Raw genomic sequence first — 24,547 nt, 5'->3', positions numbered from 1 at the left:
GCCCTGACTTTGGCAGTACAACTTTTCTGACCATGGCACGGGGGGAAAGTTCTGTGCTGTCCTTTGAAATACATACTGTGTTTTAGCATTGGTATCTGTTGTTCAGATTGGCAAAGGCTGAGGGTGTGTGGTTATCAGCCCCGTGCCTGTGATTCCGGCTGCCCCTTGGCTCCAGTCTGGCAGACAAAATACAAGGGAGATAGAAAGGAGGACGTTCTCCTGCGCTGGGGACCGTGCAACTGGAAAGGTAGGAAACAAGGGGGAAAAGGAATGCATTCAGATGTAATAAAACCACGCTTCTGCCTGTGCTTAGTGAAGTTTCCAGAGCAAGGCGCTGCTTTAGGCTGAACGCGCTCTGGGTTCTGGCACGGGCCGGATTCCTGTCCGCTCCATCAGCTAACTGTCACAGCACTATTATTAGGCGATTGCTTCGCGTGTGCCATAAAGCGACCGAGGAGCTGACGGCGGCAGGTTATAAAGCCGCCCCGCTGAGGGGCATGAGGCAGCAGCGCTCCGCAGCCGGGGGTGAGTGCGCTGTGCGGGACTCGGGGCTCCCTACGGCGGGGATCCGGGACGGGGACACAACCGCTGCCGTCCCCGGGGCTCCGCCGCCGCCCCGCGACCAGGAATGCGCAGCCCCCCTCCCCGGTTATTTATAGCCCCGTGGTGCTTCCAGCCCAAAATAAGCCCGTTGGCCGGGGACGGCTGTGCGGGGTGGGGGCGGAGGGGGGGGTGTGAGCTGACGGGGCGGCCGGGCTGAGCCCCCCGCCGCGCCGAGGGGCCGGGCACGCCGAGCCGCCACGGGCCGGGGCTGAGGCTGAGGCGGGACAGCTGCCGCGCCGCGGGGCTCGCCTGGAATGCGGGCGCCGGCCGCGCGCCGCGACTTTTATGGAAAGTTGCAGCGGCGGAGCGGCGGCCGCAGCCAAGGGGCGCTCCGCAGCCGCCACCGCTCCCGCCCGCTCCGCCGGGATTACGCCGAGACGCAGCGGCGGGGCAGCGCTTCCAGGTAAGGAGCGGAGGGGCTCGTCGGACCGGACACCTCGCCGCATCCCCTCTGAGAAGGGCGACGGAGGGTCGGTGGGTTCCGCAGCGCGGGCAGAGCGGCAGCGGGCAGCGCGGGGCCCCGGGACGCCTCTGGAAGGAGGGGTTGAGGCGGAGGGCTGTGGAAGGGTCGGAGAGCCCGGCGGAAGGAGCTCCGCAGCGGCACGGGGTCGCGCTTTCCGCGGAGCTGTGCGGTCAGAAATCCGCGCGGCCGTGAGACGCGTGGCTCCGCGCGAGCGCACCGGGAGCTGCCGGCGCCGTGCTGAGCGGTTGTGAGCGCCGTGCCGATCGTTTGCTTTGGAGCGCAGTGCTGTTTGTTAGCGGCTTCTGCCGCTGTAAGGCAGCGCGGCTCGGGGGAAATAGTGCGCTCCTCTGACAGCTTACCAACGATTTGTCACCGGTTTTGGCCTGGGTGTAGAAGAGCTTCTGTCGATACAATGAACGTTCGCGAAGAAAACGCTGAGGGGAACGCAGCACCGTTCTGGAGCCAGCCGGTGTGCGGCTGTGTGTTACAGAGTGGTGCTGTTTTGCCCTCAGGTCTCTTAGAAAAATGTCTTGCAAAACGAAATTATGAAATGATAATTAGTCCTATAGGGAGGCCAGTTGCACTAAAGAATACACACCAACATGGGAACACATCTGGTATGTGCAGAAAACCCTCAGCGCAATACAAAACTGGGCAGCCAGCAACAGTTCAGGACACATCCCCAAGAAATGCTTTCTCTGGCCGTGTCTGGAATGCCATACATGGGTGTTTTCCTCTGTCAGATAATCCATAACTTACAACATGTGGACATTCTGCCTTGTAGCTCTCTTAGCAAGGAATGGTGCTGGAAACGAGGTGGGGAAATCTGAGGTGAGCTCAGGGAGCGCTCGGGGTGAGCCCTGCTGTGCTGTGCGCTGGCTGTGTCCTTGGTGAAGGCACTGCCCTCAGACATTGGCCCAGCGCTCAGTAGAGTGGAGATGGTCAATGGAGCTCACTCCATGTGGGAAGGATCCATGTGTCAGAGAAGCAGCATGTAGGGCTGTGTGCTGGCATCTGAGATAGGAAGAGGCAAACTGCAGCCGTACCTCACGTGCAGCGTGAAACAGCACAATATCTGCAAAGGCCATTCTGCTGCAACAGAAGACTCAAAATGCAACAATTTGAAAGAGGGAGGAAAAGATTGTAGATGAAGTTGAGCTAACTGAGTCAGTTTTTGGTAGGTCCTTATTAATAAGTCTTTAATCGTAAAGACTTCATGAATTAAATACAACTGAGTGGAAGTAGTTTTGTATTCTACAAAAAAGCAATGACTGGGCAGCTGGTGTTAACGGTCATTGCTCATTGGCTGCAGTTTATACCAGCTCAGGACCTTCCCCCGTGCCTGATAATTTTAGAATCTACTTTAGTATCTGTAATTTAGTACAACAACTGGTAGTGTCATACCAGAGAAGTTGCAGTAAGGACAGAAATGGTGAGCCTTGCTCACCTTCCCCTCCTCTCCCTAGTTCTATTTAATCCTTCTTTAAATACTTTAGCATTACGGACTGTGTTTTCCTCTCTTAAGTGCTTTGGCTGCAAGTGCTAAGTTTCCAAGTCTCACAATATGGTTTTCTTATATAATGGAATCTTCCCTGCAAGTGGATCACAAAGAGAGACAGATGGTAACCGTAACTTAGACCGTGCTGCAGAGGGCTTATTTATAACTCACAGTAGCCAGGAAGACGGCAGGGGGGCCTCCTGAAAGGAGAAATCACAGAGCAGCTCGACGGTTATTTTAAGTCCTGGCTTTGTACTCCCATTTGTAAAGAGAAGGAAAACATTTGTATTTCTCCACATCTCTCACGTGAGGATGTTAATTACTCCACTGAAATAAAAATAAGTTACTTTTAAGTAGGTAGGTTTCAAGACTTAGGAGCTATCAAACCTCTTGTGTCCCCCTAATGGTTTTAATTTGTTCAGTTTTAGGATGTTTTGCCTAGAGTGAGGTTTTAGGAGGTCTGTGTGAAAAAGCTGAAGTGCAACAATCGTAACAAATTGAGACGTATCACCAGAGCCGATGGCATAACCATTAAGAGCATGCAAATAACATGCTTGAAAACAGACACAGTTGTTTTCTCTGTGAATTACCCAGAGTATTTCTGATCTGTTGCCTAGTTCTCTGCACGTTAGTGGTTTTGTACTACATTTTGACTCAAAACTTTTGAGAGATGGCTTTGCATTACAGCCAGTCAAGCCATGCTCATAATGGTGCTTTCTCTTCCACGCAGTTCCAAATGTAAAACCATTGGTCTAATGTTGGAGGTTAAATTTTCCTTCTAGAAAAATCCTGCTGTATTCTTCTTCTAAAGATGGAACCGCAATCCAGCAATTTCAGTACAAACATGAAAATGCCAGGCTTAACATTTCCTGAGATGTATCTCAAGCTTAGGAAGGTAAAATGTGAGAAAAAAACGATGTGAACAGTGTGATGTGAGTGCCAAGGTGATGAGATTGGATGGGAAAAGAAAAGCCTTCACTTCTTGGTCAGTTATGTTCAATATTGTAATCCTGGGATTTTCGGAGTGCAAATCTTTGTTGAGGAGCTCCTATGACTTTTCCTCTGATATGATGATCTCAGGAAACAAAAGATAGAGTGAATCTTAAGTTCTTGACAACTTCATAGTAGAAGGACAAATGTTTTCTGAAGTAAGTACATGTACATGTAGACCCTTGCTGCCCTAAAGAATAAGCATTGCTTGTATTAAATAGTATCTTACTTAAAAGTTGCTATTATTAGAAAATAGCAAAATGTCAAAGTTTCTTGGATTGGAAAATTAGCACATGCTTTCTGCAAAGCTGTCAGTAGATGATGAAGGAATTATTCTTTCACAATTTGTAGGCTTTAGGGCTTCCTGACCTTGAAGGAAGCCACTCGAGGGGTCCCTGAAGCAAGGTCCTGCTGCTGTTCATGTTTGAGGGGTGAGGAGGCAAACATGGGCTGTATCATGTGTAGTGAGGACCTACTGCTTTACATCCATATCTATTAGCATCAAAGGTGGAGGCAGGATGACTTACAGCTGCAAAATGTGTTGAAGCCAGCTGGCTAACCTTCAAGCACATTAACAGGTAGGTGATGCCAAAGGATTGGAAAGTGACCTAAAGTAAGAGGAGATGTGGCAGTATTCCAAATGGCAGAGATGTATCTACCATCTTGAAGGCCCACAACAAGTTAGACTAGCACATTTTTGAAAGTTCAAAGAGCAGGGATTTACAAGGATGTGGTGCACCAGGCCCAGCACTGACAGCGGGTGAAGGAAGGGATTGTCCCACTCTTCTCCTCACCTCAAGCACCACACGCTTGTTTGGTCATCACAACATAAGGATGTAAAACAACCAGAGAGCATCCAAGGTTTGTGAAGACAGTGAAGGGTCTGCAGGGTGAGATATATGGGGAGCAACTGAGGTCCTGTGGTTTGTTCAGTGCAGAGCTGAGAGGCCTCATGGCATGCAGCTCCCCCCAGGGAGCAGAGGGCAGTTCTGAGCTCTGCTCTCTGTGACAGCAATAGGGCCCGAGGGAATGGCATGGAGCTGTGTCAGGGGAGGAGCAGGTGGGGGTTAGGGAAAAGGTCTGCACCAGGGGGGCATGGCCCCAAGCCTGATGGAGTTCAGTGAGCATTTGGACATCGCTTGGAGTACTTTAAGTGAAATGGAGTCATTCCTCACGAGAGATTAACGTTAGGACTAACTTCTCTGCTCCAGCCTTGCATTAAGGGTTCTCTCAGACCTGCATGAAAGAATGAGGAAGTCAAAGGGTCTTCATTAGTTTTAAGTCATATTGATTATTATGGGATATCACTTACCTACGCAAAAGAAGATAAACTCTTAAAACACCCAAACTCGAAAGCACAATACATGAACGTACTTTAAAACATGTAGCAGGCACATCCAACCTGCTGTCCTGGGCTGAAATCAGGGCACGAGGTGCAGTGTGGTGCCTGCTAAAGTTATGGCAAATATGCTTGTGGATTTTGATACACTGGCTGAACACAGCCCTGTGAGCCTCAAAAAATATGCAGCCATGCTTTCCATTTTGATACAGGAATTTGAGAAGAGGTTTCAAGATTGCAAATATATATATATATTTTTGTTTATGTGTGAGTCCATTTTCAGTCAAATATATTCCATTAGAAAATTCAGAAGTAATGTATAGAGTTGCAATAAAAAATTTGATCATGTCTCTTTACCAGACTTTTATAAGCCCTCTCTTACCAGAGGGAGATCCTTTCACTTCACAGTCATACCTTCCTCATGCCATTGCTTTTAGGCTGTACGTACATTTGTGAGCAACTGAAGGATGAAACACAGCAAGAGTAAGATTTCATCCATCATCTCTGATGGACACCTTGAGAGCTCACTAAGAATTGCACCCACTGCCATCAAACCAGACTGACGCGTTAGTTTCACAAAAACAAGGTCACATATCTCACGAGTTCTTTGGTTTTGTAGCTCTCTTTTTAATGTTTTGATAAAAAGCATTAAACAATTTAGTGTTGTTACTTTATATATATTAAATATGTATTCTGAGGGCTGCTTGGAAAGTAATGCCTCCTATTTTATTATATTGTCCCATGACATCAGAGGCAGACATTGGAGGGACGGCAGTAGAGGCTGAAGCTTCCCCCCAGTATTCTGTAACATGTTGCTGCGTGGCAAATGGCAGCAGAGGGGCTGTCTGACCAAATGGCCTCTGGCTTCATGCACACTTCTAGGTCAATGTGTGTAACTGTATTCCTCCATGTGGAAAAAATGGCGCTCACTGACACTAGCTGAATGGTGATGGAGACCAAACAGTGGATGCTGGCACAATGAAGTGGTGGATGCTGTGTTTCAGCAGTGGTTGTAATGGATCAACTCCAGTGGTGCAGATTTTTATGACCGCAGCATGCAGGGTAAAACTGCACAGCTAATGGTGGTGATGGTGGTGACTGTATTGAAAAATAGCATTCTGTAGCTGAGAATTTGTTCTCTCAAACTGATACAGTGCTCTTTGTATTGGTTGTCGTTTTCATGGAGATAAATAGGAGGCATTACTTTTGGATCAACCAACACATATCCGGCCCATGACAATTCCCTCTTCACTCAGTGCAGCCCAGGCAAGCCAAAAGGTTGGACATCCATGGCATACAGGGACCTTTAGACCAAGAATGCTTTTAACGTTATCTGTCTTTCCAGACACAACAGAATTGTAATCTGCTTATCTGAAAGTAAGTAGGAGCTTACATTTAGTACTTCTGCGTCCACAAGTGACAAACAGAAATGCATCCTATACATATCGCTCTACAAAGAAGATCTTTACAAAAAGATGCTTGTCAGTCTGATTTGGGCAATGACTTTACATACTCGTTTGAAAATGAGAAGCCAGATGTTGAAGCTGAATTCCCAGAATTCAGGATTTGTCAGTCGGGGCAGGCTGTGGTAGCCAAACACTCCTGATTCCTATATTGTGACTGCTCTGGCTTAGATATCTTGGGATATCTAAGAATCTCGTTCAGCAGCTAAAGCAGCACCAGCCACAGTGGACACCTTTTGCGTATTTCTGAAGAGCCAACATAAAGACAATTCCTAACGCTCATTATTTTTAATGCCACATAAAAATTCCCACATTTGTAGTCTATTCATAATTAAGAATGAGAGAATTTAAAGCCTGTTTAATTAAACATAAGGTACCCTGCCATTCCCATCTTATTTTAAGGGGAAAAATGTAACAAAAAAAGAATCAGAGTGCCTTCATTCCTTACATCCCTAGGATTGCAGTGTATTTTTTGTTTTGCATATTTCTCCATCTTTTGGAAAAATGAAAAACTTGCCTGGCTCATTTTATTTTTTCCTTTTTATTTTTTCCCTCCCCCAAAAGATACTACAGACAAAGATTATAAAAAGATCATAAAATGCACTCTTTTTTAACTTTTCAAGGAAGTGTCATTTCTACATCAATATATCTAAATTCAGATCATATTCATGTGACAAAGTCCTTTTGTAATTATTTCACAGAATCATAGTATTTTTAAGTCTTGTATGTGCCTAACACTGGCTGGTGGGGGATGTCAGTTCCTCAGTGCACTGTGCATAGGAAGAGTTTGGAACTCAGACTGACCGCATTGCAAAGTTGGGGCTTTCCTTGATTTAGCAGGAGAAAGGGAGTCAGGAATAAGCTGTCGTACATTAAAGCAAAGCAGATTCTGTTCCACGCTGCCAAAAAAAATACTGAAGGTGTAACTGAGCCATTAGCATGTTTCTTGTGGTAATAATCATTATGGTTCTATTCAAGTAAATTTGATTTTCACAGACATCAGCCATGATGATCATCTTGACTCAGGAAACCGAGTGCCTTCTAGGAATTGCTTGCGTATGCTTTTGCCAGCAAACTTTAAGTCTTAACTACAAAGCTTCAATGCCAGTTTAGTGCCCACTGAAAGACTTCTGTTTTATAACTTTTGCTGTAAGAATGCTAAGCGAAAAATGTTTACATCAGCTCAGATGGAACACGTTTGTTTGTTCGTTTTTTCCAAGGAGTAATTATGGAGTCTGAGAACTGACAGAATCAAAGCACAGTTTTGTGAAGATTCACTTCCTAGAATCAGGGCTATAAATAGGATTACTAAATGACTACCATCCATGGACTAAGACTCTTCTTTTAGGTTTGAATAAAACCACAATATAACTTGTCTGCTCTCGTTACACCCCAGTCACATTCAGTTCATTCATAAAGTGATGGTTTGGCCTCTAGAACAGGGAATGCTGCCATTTTTGGTCACATCCTTGTGTGACATGGCACTTCCGCTATCTATAGTACCAGATAGTTTTTAGTTGCTCCTGAAATGTTTCTCTCTACTTAATAGTTTTCATCCCCTCAGAACTGCATACATGCAGCATGGGGCAAACAAAAAAAAAGGTTTTGGCTGTGATTTTTCTCCTCTTTCAGATTTGTACAAGTAACCTCACAAGGTAAGTCAAGATGCAAAACCTAGCTGAAGCCTACCTCCATTCTCTCGCGCACTCCATGGCAGTAGGAATAAAGCACTGCTTCTCCACCAAAGCCATACAAAGGCAAGGCAGCATCTCCAGCAGGCTGTGTTTGGCCCGGGCGTTCTGCAGACTTCTTGCAACCTGAGCTCGCTGGCTCAGACCTCAGCCTGAAGCGGAGCAGCAGAGGTGCAGAGCACATTCCTTTCTGCTAGCACAGTATTGAGAAAAACAGTTTCGTAACAGGCAGCCAGGGCAGCCAGAGCTTGGCTGAGAGCTCGGACTTTCTTTTTAAAATGGAAATTAAAAACCAATATCTGGGACTGTGTGGAGGGGTATGAGCATGAATAGTGAAACTCAAGCTTGTTCTTTTAATTACTGTTGCATACTTAGAACCTATTCATTTCTTCATGAACCTCAAAGGACCAAATGAAATTGTGATACATCAGTTTCGGCCCATGCAAACTTATTTACAGGAAGATGGTCAAAGCATCATTTAAAAGGAAAAGAAAGGAATATAACTAGAACTGTTTCTTTCAGGTAGAAACTGAAAGCAATCTTAAACATACCAGGTGCAGAGCGGAATACTGTAACCATGAATGACATTGCACAGAAAACTGAGGTATGTACTAATTTTAAAGTAATCGAAGTAATATAGGAATTTACAACTGATGCTTGTAAATAGGGCAGTTAAAAACAATTGTAAAATACAATTATCCTGCAAGTCTGGCTGTTATTGATTTTACCGTAAGACAATCGAAGGATGCTTGAGAGCAGCTTAAGGAAGATCACCTGATTTGATGAAATGTGGGAAATGTTCTTATTGGTATTAAAAATGAATGAAGAATGCAAAACTAAGCTAACAAAATATGAAGAAACTTCATGTTGGGGAAAATTCAGGCTAAAATATTATTAAAATTATTAAAATATTTCTTCTTGTGCCATGATACCATGAGTGGCAGGAACAAAAGCAAAACATCATTACAGTATCTGCTGTTGGTTTAGGTGGAAAATATGAAACAGACTTTCTTTCAGCCAGTTTTCTCAGCATAACTGTATTGACAACATTTCAGCAGTCACTGCAGTAAAAAGATGGAAAATGTAATACTGCAAAGTAGGTACTTCTCTTACTTAAGTATTGGCAAAGATGTGTTCATTACCTTTATCAGGATCAGATTCCTGCAAGCCGGGATCTTGACCCTTAACACCATAAAATCTCTGGATGAATTTCTCTGAATATTAAGAAAAGAAATAAGTATATAATATATTGGAGGTTTTAAATGAACTAATAGTACCATGTATTTAAAACCATTTACAGATGTGGAAGAGTTGCAGAGCACAGGCGTGTTCTATTACACGTCTGCCTATTTATTTTAAATGCAGTCTTAGGGGTGTAGGACCTCTTTGAGTGCTTACGATTTCAATGCAACAATGCAAATCTATATATAATGTTTAAGCCCATAGAAATAAAAAAAAAAAGTGTGCATTTATATTTCTCGTATACTTACTTATGCGTCACAGTTTTTAAGTTTAATACAATGCCAAAACTTGTTTAGGATATTTCTGTATTTATTACTGTTTAGTTTTGAGCAAATACTTAATAGATGATGGCTGGTGGCACAGAGTTCATAATCCCAAATGTACATTTATGTTCTTACATTCTTTCTAATCCAGTCTGCTTCTGTTCATCTGTTTCAACTTTCTTTTTCTTATCTTCATTTCTTCTATATCTTCATCAAGATTCTGCTTTCTTCATCTAAACCCGTCCAAAAGTCCTATGTGCCCAAGCTTCACAAGGGTGATGTAAAGGATAAATTTGAAGCTATGCAGAAAGCAAGGGAAGAAAGAAATCAAAGGAGATCTAGAGATGAAAAGCAAAGAAGAAAAGAACAATATGTTAGAGAGAGAGAATGGAACAGGAGAAAGCAGGAGGTTACTTTTCTTTGCAAATATTTTATGTTATTTTAATATTCAGTATTGCACGTGGAAGTATTTTCACATTATTTAAAGACAGTATCATTGGAATTTCATTTAAGGTGTAAAAACTGTTTACTTTTTCTGTATTTCGTCAACCAGATGAAAGAACTGCTTGCATCTGATGAAGATGACGATACAAAGTCATCTAAGACAGACAAAGGTTATGTTCCAAAGCTAATAGGTAAGAGAGGCCAAAGTTTAAAGGCCACATAACCCACTGGGCAGGTATTAGATCTCGTTACTGAATTGTGTGTTTCATACCACAGGAACTGTTAAAGGCAAGTTTGCAGAAATGGAAAAGCAAAGACAAGAAGAAGAAAGAAAAAGAACGGAAGAAGAAAGAAAGCGCAGAATTGAGCAGGATATGATTGAGAAAAGGAAAATTCAAAGAGAATTAGCCAAAAAAGCACAGGAGGTATGGTGATCTGATCAAAATAAGGTATAACTGTAAATAAATCAGAAAAAGTTTTGTATTCAGCAAAAGTATGCTTTAAGATTTCTGATAGTAGTGGTTTACATAGGAGATACTGAATGGGATGGAACTGGGGAAGAAAGTGAAGACAAATATTCTCTAAATAATCTTTAGGGTAATAATTTTTTAAGCTTGAGTTACAGGCAGAAGCAAGCAGACATAAAATGTGGTAGGAGTAGAAACCAGGCACAAGCTGGGGTTTTTAAGTGTTTATAGTATTTACTAAATTAATCTGAAAATATTGCTTTTATTTATGAACGCTTACTTTAGGCAATTTTTGCTTATAAATAAGTGAGTACAGTTCAGTGATAGATAAACTGAGGCAAGGAAGAAGTAGGAAAATGACCTCATCAGGCAAGTATATGAAGGTACAAATAAACTAAAAATCATGATAATTCAAGTCATGTTTTATTCCTTCGTCACTTTGTGAGCTGTTTCTGCATCTACATGTAAATAGACTCTAACTGTGCCAGTAGAGGAAATCTTGTCATTTGTAACATTTTGCACTGGGGCATCATATTAAATTCCATTTGTAAGTTTTCTTCAGTGCTGCAAATACTGCAGTGCAAGTAAACATTGAGATGATAACCAGGACCATAAGATTTATTTATTTTACAAAAAGTTAGGAATATTTAATTTAGGTTGGGTTTTTTTTTCATATGAAAAGAGGTTTGGCTTTTTGTAAGAAAAGAGAAACAGTACTGCAGGAGAACTCAGTTTTCAACAAGAACTTACATAGTCTTTTCTACTTTCAACATTGTTACATTGCCTGCTAAAAGTAGTTTTATCCAGCAAATACTTAATTTACTTTGAAGGACAGAATTATATATCATGGAGAATTTTAGAAAGAATGTTACTGTATAAAACTACCACTATTAAGACTCCAAATACAAGAGACTTTTTGTTGGCAGCTGAGGGGAAGACAGTGTCACTAAAATCAGAAATACTTTTGCTTTCCTGTTTTTTGGTTTGTTTGTTTTGAAATACAATTATGGAATGCTCACATGAAGAATGAACACCTAAAGCACTTTCCTCGGTTCATCACTGAAGTGTTAAGAATGCTGAAGCATGCTTTGTGTACGATGTCACGTTACCTGTTCCTCAACTTGCTAACCTACCCGAAATATTCCACCAAAGGCTCAGCCGTTACCATCTCTGTGAATTTAAGTGCTACATACATATCACTGACACACACACACACACACACAAAAAAAAAATAAGAAATCCAGTTCTATGTTTGAAAATCTAAGGCAAAGAGCCAAATTAATGTAATCCTATGAAATTCTTATTTAATAGATTGATGACTTTAACAATACGGGAACTGAATCAGCAGCAGAGGTAATCAGCTTTTTTTTTTTTAAAGAAATGTTCACCTGCATTTTTAGTCACTTTGCTTTATTATTGTAATATGGGCTGGGAGGAGTTCCAAAAGGGCACAAGTATTTCACTGCAGATCAACCAAGGACCTAAGAACTTTTTAAAGCATGCAGAAGTGTTTATCTGCACTTAAAACTCAATTTATTTAAGTTTTAGAGCCTGAAGCGTGAATAATATGTTGAAGGGTTCAGAACACCTCAGATACAAATATTCAAAGCCACCACAATGATTTGAGGCATACTGACAATGATACTCTAAATCCTCTGGCTTTGGAAAGTATCATCATAAAGCTCTTTGCCTTAAGCTTGTCACTAAAAGGGGGTTCTGTCAATATACTGATGTTTGAACAGTGGTCTCAACTTGCTGGTAACTCTTTTTCCCCTCAAATGAACTCATTTAACACATGGGTTTCTATTTTAAATCTTGCAAACAAATATATGATTTCAAAAATCTAGGCTTGAAGGTCCAATCACCTGTCACCAACACAAAATCACATTCCTGTTACAGTTAAAAAAGAAAACAACGCACCACCAAAACCTATTACTTCTAAGTTATTTGACAGTGTCCTTGTTATTATGGTATCTGACTTTAAAAAAAAAAAATAAATTGGGTGAAGCATATTTTGGTATTTAATCATTAATCATTATCATTATCATTAATTTATGAAAATAATTTTGAAGCAGAGACATCCTTCGAATGCAAATTAATCTGCTTGACAAAGAACAAACTTCTAGTAGTACCTTATCCCAACCACTGTATCTCTCTTATATAGTAAGAAGTAGACTGCCACTACAACTCCTACACATTCAAAATTCAACTTGTTCTTATCCCAATAATGAATACTTATAAGAAATAGTTAATGAAAATATATAAATGACACCTTGCCAGCAGTTGTGTTTTAGGTATAATTCAGTCTTGATGCTTTCAGATATTACAAGAAAATTACTAACTGTCAGAGGCAGATAGTTTTATTCTTGTTAATGCTCAGTACAGGTAATTATTTTGGAACTTTTGGTGCACACAGGTAAAAAAAAAACCCAACAGTTTAAGAATTAAGTTACCTAGAAGTCAAGCTTTATGAAAATATAATAAATATCTTTTTGGACAGGAAGGGGATGATTCGCTACTGGTTACAATAGTGCCTGTAAAACCCAACAAAACACCTGGGAAGATGAAAATAAACTTTGATAACACAGGAAAAGAAAGAGCAGAACAAAAAGGAAGACCAGATGAAGAAATGAAGCTTAAACATGAGGAACAAAACCAATTCCTTAAGGAAACCAAGTGCCTTTCATTTCTCACGGTAAAACGCTCATCTGAAAACATCTAAGCAATAAACATGTATTATCTAGAAGGCAACTACTTCATTTTCCTTATACAGGGTGAAAATCAGGACAATGAAACACAAGCATCTCTGTCACCTGGTAAGCTGAAAGTAACTTTTGAAGAACTTGAAAGACAAAGACAGGAAAACCAAAGGCGGCAAGCAGAGGTAGAAGCAAAACAGCGTTTAGAAGAGGAAAAACGTGCCTTTGAAGAAGCGAGGCAGCAAATGGTAAGTACACGTTTTGTGCATGTTGCAATAGAATTCTGATAGAGGATATGCCTTTACATCCACTCCTAAACCTGATTCTTATTGCTTAGCTCCATTTCAAGCTGAAAATTCTGTCACCACTAAGTTTTGAAATAGACGCTCTCATCTTGGTTCTAACTCACTAACCATACAGGCATAACTCTCTTATTTTAATAAAACAAGGAAGTTTTGTGTTATAAATGTGTTGTCAATATTATCACTTGTCATATCTGCACTTTGTAGTACCTTAAGCTGTATATCCTCAAGAAGAAAATCACTTTTCTGATTTGATCATGAAATTCATTTGTTTCAGTAAGCAATTTTTATGAAAACATTCTGTAATTGGAAAATGCTACTTCTGACTCCCACATTTATTTATAAATACAATATATTATGTTTTTTTTTAAATTTGTTTTTATGAAGAAAAGGAAAGACAGGTTGGCTGTCTTGTAGGTAGTGGTGTGAATAACAGCGTACTACAAATTACAAGATTCAACACCAAAACGTCACTCAACTCCTGTTTTATATAATTTGCAAAACTACTGCGAGTATCATAAGCCAGACTTATTTTAGTTCAACTATAAACAGACCTCACCATAGTTCGCTCTTCAGTCACACTAAAGGAATCACTTAGCACTAGCTACGATAAGATACACCAGATGCTTCAGTGCTGTATTTGCTATTTTGCTACACTCTATTTGCAAAAGCTTTATTTTGAAGTTCTCTGTTTAAGTATTCTTCCTCTATACAATCTCAGACATTGTGACTTTGTTCATTCACATACAAAGAAGTTTAATGAGTCTCGTTTTTTCATATTTCATGAGACCTCTAAACATATTATTTCAAGGAACTTGCTAATTTTAACTTTAAAAGAACAGCGTAAACATAAATTACCATTCTTAAACAAACAAGATCATTATATTGACTATATTTCAAAAACAAATTGCTGCTCGAGGGAAAAACAAAACAAATGAAAAACCAGCACAACACAGAACCTCCAGAAAGCTGAACTTCTGAAATTCCCAATTGGTCCAAACTGGGAGGGTTCTAAGCTCAGGCAGATGCCAAACCTGAAGTTAATACCCGCCTCACCCCTGCCTCTTGTCTTCCCTCTACCCTTGAAAAAAATTACCTAATCATTCCATAACAGTAACCTTGGCATTATGTCAATAATACTCATTTTTGTTTTCTTTCTGGAGTAGAGATATGAGTGAAAGAGAAAAGAAAATGAAGGAGAGGGAAAGTTACTGTAGCCATTCTAATTGAAGTTTTCTTCACATCTCCCACCCTCATATATCTACATTTATTAACCATGTCATATAAAAGTCTGACAATTGAATTTACAAATTCAAAAGTAAAACAAGTCTCCCCTGTGGCCATTTTCTACTATGCAGTTATATCTGGTATCAGTGGTTGTCAAAATGTCAAGTAAAAATTTTCCTTAAAGGAAGAGTTCAGCACTTCAATTCCTTAGATTCTTTTTTTTTTTTTTTTTCTTTTCCCTTATGAGTTCTAAATAAAAGACCTCTGTAATTCCCTCAGCTGTCTACCCAACATACCAGGCTTGCTTGCAGTACGCAGATAGTTGGAGTATTAGTACTCTTGACCGTTCCCAGTCAATTTCCACCATTAATAAATGAGGCACCTCATGATATGGCTCTGAAGATGGTTCATTCTTTTGTTCTTCGCTGCAGTTTGCAAACAATGGGTTTCTCTTGGCAGATAATGTTTACTGAAGATAAGAAATAATGAAATATCTCACTTCCCTTTCTTCAGTGATGATTAAATGTCTAAAAAAAAGAGAAACAAAAACGTCAGTCTGGATTCAAGATGTTACTTTAGTTTTGCTATAAAACTACAGCCTTCTTTCAAACTGCTAAGTGCATTGGTGAAAACTCAGTGGTATAAAAGTCAATGAAAATGATGTGAAGAAAGTGAATAGGGAGTGCTTGTTTACAGGAAATAATCCAACCCTGAAACTATGAAACAGCTACTTAATTGTTTGTCCTTTTCCTGGTAAGACATCCTGCTTTGAAGTACACCTTGAAGTGATTTAAATAAATATAGAAGGGATATGGGATTCTGAAATATATTTCCTCTCTCTCTTTGCTGGTTAAAATGAAGTTTAAAAAGTTTCTTCTAGGAACCAAACCATCATATAGAATCATAGAATCCTTGGAGTTGGAAGGGGCCTCTGAAGGCCATCTAGTCCAACTCCCCTGCAATGAACAGGGACACCACAGCTACATCACTCTGCCCAGGGCCTGATCCAGCCTCACCTTGAAACTCTATTTTTTCTCCAGGAGAAAAAAACAATTATAAAGAATCAGAAAGGAATTAGTGGAGTATTTATTATTCAGAATGGATACATAAACAAACAAACCAACCTTATCTCAGTATTACATATATATATATATTGTATATATATAAATTTATATATTGTATATATATATATATATATATATATATATATATATATATATTTTTCCCCCTCTCTGTTTTCTCTATAGATAAATGAAGGTGGCCATGAAGAATCTGAAAATTCTGGTAGAGAATTCCGTCCTGGTAAACTTAGGCTCAGTTTTGAGGAGATGGAAAGACTGAGGAGAGAAGAGGAAAAGAGGAGAGCAGAACAAGATGCAAGAAGACGTATAGAAGAAGAGAAAAGAGCATTTGCTGAAGCACGGAAGAACATGGTATGATACTTTGTTTAGTATTTAGTTTATCATTTTCCATCAGTCTCCACAATGAAAGGGAAAAGTTTTAAATACAATCAGGTATATGCTCTAACTTTATTTATTAGTTTACCCTATGACTTAATAGAAGCTAAACTAATCAAGGTTCTCCATAAAAAATTATCAAGAAATTATCCTTCCTCAAAGCAAGCCTAGAAAAGATCTCAAATGAAAACCAGATGCTGTTTCCAACTGCTAGTACTATGCTAGGTGCAACAAACACGGAAAGCAGAGTATCTTCAGAAGGAAGTTTTTGTTTTTGGCTGGGTGCAAGGAAGAAATTCCAGTCTCCTTAGCTGCAGTTTTCCAAGTTAATCTCCCTACACTTTTTACTCACTTAAGTGTAATTAATGCCACACTAGAAGAATGCTCACTGCAAGTGCATATTCTGAGGTCATCTGTGGCCCTTGAGGAAGGAAAAAACGAAGAAGCTGAAGTCAGCTAATTGATGTTTTTATTGTATTTCATTACTTGTTCAGAGAAACAGAAAAGGCAACTTGTGGAATTTACTGTTGCAACTTTTTATACAGAACATCAATCTAGAACTGATTCCTGTGATATATGATGATAGAATTTGAATTAAGATTATATCAAAGATAAATTTTCAGGGAGCAAAGACTGACACAGTGACATTATTTGGAAGGAGAGACGGATGCCTAACATCAGAGAGTGGGAGCAGTAGTTCATACACAAAATTGCATAGAGTCTTTCACTGCTTATTCCAAGAAGTTCAAGTTTCAGCAGGCTTTTGGATATAAGCCAACTACTTTCTGGTGGATGCTAGGAAATACAGTGTTAAATTAGTCTAATACCAACTAAAATGCAAGCATTATATTCTTCAAAACAAAGGGCAAGACGTACCACAAAAAGCTGTGGAGTAACACACATATCTGGCAATCTCTTCCTTCATCCCCCGGTGTGGCTCTACTGAAAGACCATCTGCATGCCTAATTCATTTTTTTTTCTCCATAATTCAAGGTGATGCTTGTGAAGCAAATTAACACTTTGTATGGCTTTTAGTACTGTTAGCAGTGCTCCCTCTGACTGAAAATTGGGCTGAAGACAAGACCTCTGCTTTGAAAGACTACCCACAAAATTACAATGTAAATTTATACCTGATTTTGTAGTGGAAAGCAAATATTGAAAATAATGTCTATGGTCTGTGCACACCTCTGAAGTGGGAGCACAGAACCTCAAGCCCCTGGAAAAGGAGCGGTACTGGATTTCTGCTATTATAATCTTTATGAAAAGCAAGCAGATAATTGAAAGAAAGTAAAGCAAAGGCACAAACAGCAGAATGCCTTCTGTTTTTTACTGCTTTCTTCAGAATATTTTTTCTGCCTGTGTAAAAGCTTAAGCATTCCGGCAAGAAGAATCTCATTGATTAATCAAGGCTTAATCCATTTGATGCAGCACAGCCTGCAACTGTAACAGCAGACTTAAAGATGTTCACTAGTCTAAAAAATTAACTGAAGATGTTTTTAACATACACATGCTTGAAAATTTTTCTTTTAATTAGCATCCTGAAAGAATACAGAGTTTCCTTTACTTGGAACAGAAAATACAAGCATTATCCACACCTACGCAATATAGCAGCAACGTGCTGATGTGCTTTTTAGCATTTTAAGAACACATTAGTCATCTCACTCAGAATTACTAAAACCTCGCGTTCATTTTTAAGTGTTTAAATTGTTGTTTTAGAACCTCTTCAGACTTTTAGTTCTTTTTGAAAAAATACACACAAACAGAAGTAGTAACACTGCTGCTGAAAACCACAAATGCTACCTCTACCTCCTTTTGCAAGGACCTCCCAATTTTACATTTTCTTCTGCTACTTCCATGCCTCCCTCTATCAACTTGATCCTTTTCAGACTCAAGCATTCATTTCTCTCCACTGTCAGTCGCTTTCCATTAGTAACTACGTGAAGAACCTGTCTTCGTATGAACACAAAGCTGTTCTATTTTGTATCAATCACTGGTTGCCCACTGAAAATTGGCTGGCAGAGCTGCACACCACTGCTGTTGCAGGACTCTTTCCCACAGCTGTTCTCATTTGTAGAAATCAAACCAGACCAAGCCACAGTCTCACATATAATATTTACCAAGCTAACCACAAGGGTTTTGTGTATCACACAATTCAGCTGATATTATCCTTTCTCTTTTTTTCTCTTAAATCAGGAATAAGTTGGCTTACTATCCTTTCATTACTGGCTCAAAAATCCAAACAGATGCAGTTGTTTGGTCATATGCACTTTTTAAGTTCATACACAAATATGTTAATACATTTTGAATTAATGCTTCTTGCTTCATAAGCATACAAATTCATACACCATCAGAAAGAGACTTGCACAGCTCTTTATCAACTTAGCTGTAGTTATCTCCTAAAAAATATGCAGCTCTGCATTGTTTTCACTGAAGGAAATAGTTTACAGCTTCATTTTTTTGACTCCACTTCTCCATGACACAATTTCTACAACTATGCTTGTATTATGCAAAACGAATGAAGAATGGAAGGAATGGTGGGGCTGAAGTCCAACTGAAAGCTTACTCACAGGGAAAATTTGAAGGAAATCTATAGTGACTAAGAGTATTTGGTTGAGCCAAAAAGAACAACAACAAAAACCACAGAACAATTACTGAAGGATCAAATAAAAACAGAAACAGGCAAAATAGGTCAGAACAGCACTATGAACAAAGATGGCACAAGCAGCAATAAAAAGTGCAAATTATGACAGCAGTAAGCAGCAATAAAGGAGAAAGGGAAGTACTAAAGCATTTTAATGTGCATATATATATATATTTAATAAAGTTAAAACACTTTCTCAATTGAAAGCTTTGATCCATTAATCCCTTCTAGAATTTGGATGATGGCTCCTGTTAGGAATGTCCAGAATTTCAGGCAGACTGGGCTCCATAATGTTTGCCACAAGACTTTTCAAACATGCACTGACTCAATCATGCCAAAAGCTGTTACTTTTGTGCAGTTCTGGATCAGCATTTGACCTCATCTCACACCTTACAGACTGCTCTTGTTGAGAAAGTCTCTATCAGTGTGACAGGTTTACATAGTTACACACGCAAGTAGACTCACATAGGTTTTTACCTAGAATTTGTTTTCCTATGCAACTCAGATGGCCATGCTATCACCCCTGCTTTAACAAGTACAGTGGAATCAAGTATTTGTTTCTAGATTTCCTGCTTTTGGAAGTAATGAAGTGCTTTTCTGGGGCCATACTATCCTTTTATAAATTGGACAGAAAAAGAAGCCATCTTCTCATGCAGAATGATCATTAATGCCCAGCCAGGCTGTGCAGCCTGAGAAAAGGACAGGGAAACAAGGAAATCCTCACTACAATGAACTGGCAACATGATTTTGTATTTTCCATTTGCACATAAATTTCTCACAGAAAATTCTTCTCAATTATACATATTAGCAATAGTGGTATCAAAGAAATATAACACAGTTTGCTAGAAGAAAGACTACAGATACTTCAGTGTTAAGGGCAATGCCATTTAGACAAATATTTCATTTAAGGACAGCCTGTGGAATGAACAGGAATTTACAGCTTTGAGTCCCAAAGCTGCTTTTAGAGGACATACTCTCCATTCATCTCCATTATAAAAAGTTTAGTGCTGTAGTAAGAAAGAACAAAACCCCCGAACACTTTCCTTCTCAAAACATGAGACCTGTGCTCCATTCCTGCATTTCTGCTCTGTGGCAGAACACTTGGATGTTTCCTCCCAAGTCCCTCCGCCATTAACAATCTGAATTTCCAGCAGGTGCTGGATGATGATGAATCACCAGAAATGTTTAAAACATTTTCTCAAGAATCTCTCATCCCTGGTAAACTGGAAATCAACTTTGAGGAGATGCTGAGACAAAAGATGGAAGAAGAAAAGAGACGCACGGAAGAGGAGCGTAGGCAAAAGTTGGAAATGGAAAAGCAAGAATTCCAGCAGTTAAGACAAGAAATGGGAGAGGTTTGTACATCAAAAGATGTGTTAAGCATGCTCTGAAGAAAAATACAATGTTCAGAGTTCAGAGTTCAAGATTTTAACTGGGAGTTCCTTTTTAAGGGATTTTAAAACCAATGCTTCTGTATTATGCGAAAAGAATGAACATCAAAAACATCTTTTTATAATGTTGCAGTCATTTAATTAGTGATCTACCTACTAAAAAACCTGTATCCCCTTGCTACTCTTAAAGTAAAAACAATTTCAAATTTGTCCTTTCAGCATTTGCAGTTGCAGTTACCTGCAAATTCTTCTGTGTTAATAAAATGAATACACTGTCTTTCCAACCCAGGGAAAATAGAAACACCTAGATTCAAAGTTAAAAAATGAAAATGAAAAAAAAAAAAACAACCCAAAACCAAAAACAAAAGAACAAAATTCCTGCCCTGTTCAGGGAAATGCGGTGTTAAATAATTTGGAGAGGATTACAGTGACCTCAAGTTGTTTCTAGTGAGTGTATCAAGGATTTGTAGGCTGTCACAGCTGATTTTAAGAATCACACACAGAATTCGCCTTGCATACCAGATGACTGGAACATCACATTCATGAAGCATACACCAATTTGATTTGGCTGTGGGTGGTAATTTTCAGAATATGATTCCCTTTTGAATATTAGGGAATGACTTTTTTTTTTTTTTTTGTAAGCAAAGCTAAAGCAAGAAATAAAAGCCTGTGGGTTTTGCAAGTACATTTTGCATGCTGGGGAAGAAGACAGACAACTGAAATATATTCTCTTACTGCCTTCAGAGGTCATGAAGTGATAGAGCACAATATAAACAGTTACAGCTGCAGACATAGTTTGACAACAGTGTCCAGAAAGGTCACTTCTTTTACAGCTGTGACATCCTGAAATCTCATTTGTTTTTTGTTTTTTTTTTCCTGTAAAACCAGTGAAGACATTTTAAAATTAAAGTTTAAAGATGCCATAAACTCAGTATAGTTCAGACCACACTGAGAGAAAAGTTATTGGGGGGGAAAAGATCTTCAACTTGAAATAAATCCAAGCTAAAAGAATTGTTCAAGTACTTAAAGTTACACCAATCTGCGGGGAGAACAGGTAGTGAAAATAGCCAGGATATATTTTCTATCTGATATGTTCTGTTATTTCTAAACAGCTGGAAGAGGAGTCTGAAACTTTTGAGCTAAGCAAAGAATATGAAGAATTAATAAAGCTAAAAAGAAGTGGTTCTATTCAAGCGAAGAATCTGAAAAGCAAGTTTGAGAAAATAGGACAATTATCTCAAGAAGAAATACAGAAAAAGATTGAAGAAGAACGAGCCAAAAGAAGAGCAATGGATGAAGAAATAAGAGAAAGGGAAGCTGAGAAGTTTCAAGAGGTAATTTGTGTTCTGTATGGTAGTGATTTACTTAACTAGCACAACTGATAGTACTGGGCAATACTATTGCTTTCACCAAAATTTGCTGTATTTCCAACACGATTCTGTCCTTACTTCTCTGTTCCCTTCTTTGGATGTATGATGGTGGCATCTCTAAGAGAAACTGCACCAGTTTATCATCCATCATTTGCACTCAAGCAGAGATGTGTTTTTCTGCTCACACTTCAATTCAGCACTTTAACAAACTGCTGGCCTGAGGTGCTGAAACATGCTGACTTTTGAGTCTGTTCTATTAATGGTCATGCAAGTTGCTGCTCCTTCTGAACTCTAATTTGTCTCCACCAGATAAATCAAAGCCCCACACTGAGGCTTTAATATCTGCAATCATTCACTTCAGTATCAGTTCAGAACTTCTTAAACTTTTCATTTAACGAGTGACGCTAACATTTCTATAAGGTCAACAACCTGCTTAAGTGTTGAAGCCAGAACAGCATGACATAAAAGTGACTGAGCACTTAGCATTGCCCCAAGAGGGTACGCTACTTACACAGGAAAGTAAAATCTCTAGAAAGTATTTTTCTAGTACATTTGAAATTACTTTTGCAAATATTTTGTATTTCTATCTTCTCCCCTCCCTCATCTACTCTACAGTAATTTTCTGTGATCATTAAGCTGCTTATTTTCCAAAAAATGGAGCAAATGCCCAGCTAAAAAAACCCACAGAGTAGATAATTTAATTGGGAAGGCCTGCTTTTCATGGCCACAAATAGAAAGGCCGATAGCACAAATAAGAACTTGTACAAGCAAATCAGCAGTGACTTAGACACCAGCTAACTGCACAATGCGAAGAAAGGTTCCATATCTCTAGTATGTGACAGTAAGAGAAAGCAAGTATTCCAATTACCATTTCTGTACTTCACAAAAACCCTGCATTTTTCTTTTCCTTACCTTAGTTTAACAGTTTATCGTCTCTAATCCAGAGCTACAGCTGTAGCCAAAGTTATTTCTATTGCGTTACTACAACATACTGCTATTAAAGTGCCATCGAGAGTGGGACATCATAAGAAACATCTGAATTCATAGTACAGATTTCTATCTGTACAATACTTTGTTTCTTGAATCCATACCTTGCAGACTCGAGCAAATTTTTTTTAGAAAAACTTGTAATTGAAATATTAGACTAAGGTTCATCAAATGAATCAAAGGAAAAAAACCCACCCATCTCAGAACCTGAGAAATTATTAAGAGACTTCATTTTAAATCCAACATTAACAAATCTGAGTGGAGAAAAATAACCAAGAGGACTCAGGGAGGCTTTGCACAGTTAAATTTACTGATGTGTTAAACTAATACTATCGCTGTGAACATTTAAAAAGTAAAACATGAGTATCTCCTATTTTTTTTTTTTCCCCCCAAGGATGACAAGGTAGATGTGAGACCAGCCAAGAAATCTGAGGCTCCATTTACTCATAAAGTAAATATGAAGGCACGTTTTGAGCAAATGGCAAGGGCTAGGGAAGAAGAAGAACAGAGGAGAATTGAAGAACAAAAATTACTCCGCATGCAGTTCGAACAAAAAGAAATTGATGCTGCATTACAGAAGGTAGAGATTACAAAGTACCTTTTCTTCAGTCCTCAATGTCATTTAACTTGGCTTCTGATTACCACTTCTGGCATTGTAGCCATCAGTATAAAATGAGCATTATACTTACATGAATTACTGTATTTGTGTAATTGCTTTTGAGTTAATATTTTGAAAAGCATGAGAAATATGTTGGAAGGAACCTGCAGTTTCCTTTGAATATTCTGAAAATGCAATCACTATTCATGCCTATACTTTCCCCTAAGACACCAACCATACCAGCTACATTAAAACAAAGTTTAGACAGCACTTGCTGCTTGTTCCACATTCAGAACGTTGTTTTCTAGCATGGATAGGCATCTCCCCTTCTTAAAAACAACAGCTTTTCTGTAATCAACTACATGTTACTAGCAGTCGTGCTGCTATTGCTACTCTGAAAATTCTAAACTGGATTATTTTAAAACAGAAAAGGGAAGAAGAAGATGATGATGAGGGAAGCGTTATTAATGGTTCTACTTGTGAAGATGAGGAAGATCAAGCTCGATCTGGAGCTCCCTGGTTCAAGAAATCACTGAAAAACACATCAGTTGTTGATGGTGAGCCAGTGAGATTTACAGTTAAAATTACTGGAGAACCAAAACCTCAAGTCACATGGTGGTTTGAGGGGGAAATGTTGCAGGACTCTGAGGACTATCAATATATTGAAAGAGGAGAAACCTATTGCCTTTATTTGCCCGAAACCTTCCCAGAAGATGAAGGTGAATATATGTGTAAAGCAGTCAACAACAGAGGCACATCTGCTAGCACCTGTATTCTCACCATTGAAAGTAAGAGTTAGTATTTTAATTTGCTTCAATCTCAAATGCTCTTCTTGTATCTTTCCTATTATGAAAAATCTATTAATCTCTCTCTTAACCTTTTTATTTTCTAGCTGATGACTACTAATGCTCTACTTTAGCTGGAATCTTTCTTCCCCTCAAAACTTTCTTACTGCATCATCTCTTTTTCTGATGGGGCCAACTAAAGAAAGCAAGGATATGCATTGTCATTCCTGCATCAGATATGAATAACCTTCAAGTTGTGCATCCAGGTTCCTTGCTCAGTACAAGAATTTAGTATGGCAGGCTAAAAAGAAGGAATCAATGTGTGAAAGATCAACTAAAAGGAAAAACTGAATGATAGTAGCGCTCCCATATTTGAAGACCAACTGTTGTGTAATAGTATAAAGCTAAATACACAATCTGGAAACTTTTGTAGTAGTGTAAATCTACTGGTATAGTTTTGCATGAGCACTAAATATTTAAGCTGTCTTACTTTATCCCAGAGGCATAGAACTGGCAAAAGGAAATACTTATCCATGATTTTTCAAGAACTCAGTGTATTATTTTTAAACAATAAAAGATTACATAACTGCTGACTTTCATTGTTCTGTGGTCTAAGAGCATTAGTTT

At 39.1% G+C, this 24,547-nt stretch overlaps 2 protein-coding genes across 18 annotated transcripts in view; one reads left to right on the top strand and one right to left on the bottom strand.

Moving 5' to 3' along the window:
* The first annotated feature begins 149 nt into the window (after positions 1 to 149).
* Positions 150 to 24,513, top strand: NEXN (nexilin F-actin binding protein). Of its 13 annotated transcripts, none has more exons than XM_042873466.1 (14): positions 150 to 247; positions 8,570 to 8,651; positions 9,770 to 9,961; positions 10,106 to 10,187; positions 10,273 to 10,421; positions 11,775 to 11,816; positions 12,964 to 13,158; positions 13,237 to 13,410; positions 15,939 to 16,124; positions 19,941 to 20,144; positions 21,293 to 21,514; positions 22,932 to 23,117; positions 23,563 to 23,929; positions 24,028 to 24,513. In XM_042873466.1, exons 2-14 carry the CDS (start codon positions 8,625 to 8,627, stop codon positions 24,039 to 24,041), a joined length of 2,040 nt encoding a protein of 679 aa, XP_042729400.1. In that variant the 5' UTR covers positions 150 to 247; positions 8,570 to 8,624; the 3' UTR covers positions 24,042 to 24,513. The 13 variants fall into 13 exon arrangements, with proteins under 13 accessions (XP_042729400.1, XP_042729411.1, XP_042729410.1 ...); XM_042873467.1 differs by lacking the exon at positions 150 to 247 and adding an exon at positions 429 to 525; XM_042873471.1 differs by lacking the exon at positions 150 to 247 and adding an exon at positions 907 to 1,006 and having other exon boundaries at positions 19,944 to 20,144.
* Positions 12,808 to 24,547, bottom strand: part of FUBP1 (far upstream element binding protein 1) — a 37,930-nt gene continuing 26,190 nt past the window's right edge. For all 5 annotated transcript variants that reach the window (XR_006179366.1, XM_042873487.1, XM_042873483.1 and 2 more), the window contains one exon: positions 12,808 to 15,218. Coding sequence is in view for 4 of the 5 variants with exons in the window: in XM_042873487.1 (XP_042729421.1) it covers positions 15,201 to 15,218 (18 nt within the window). In the remaining variant the exon portion in view is untranslated. The remainder of the gene's footprint in view (positions 15,219 to 24,547) is intronic.

Source organism: Lagopus leucura, unplaced genomic scaffold (assembly GCF_019238085.1).
Source record: "Lagopus leucura isolate 7727_CA_CO unplaced genomic scaffold, USGS_WTPT01 Super-Scaffold_100009, whole genome shotgun sequence".
Lineage (NCBI taxonomy): Eukaryota > Metazoa > Chordata > Aves > Galliformes > Phasianidae > Lagopus > Lagopus leucura.
The sequence above is the reverse complement of the archived record's forward strand: the minus strand, read 5'-3'. Positions and strand labels throughout refer to the sequence as shown.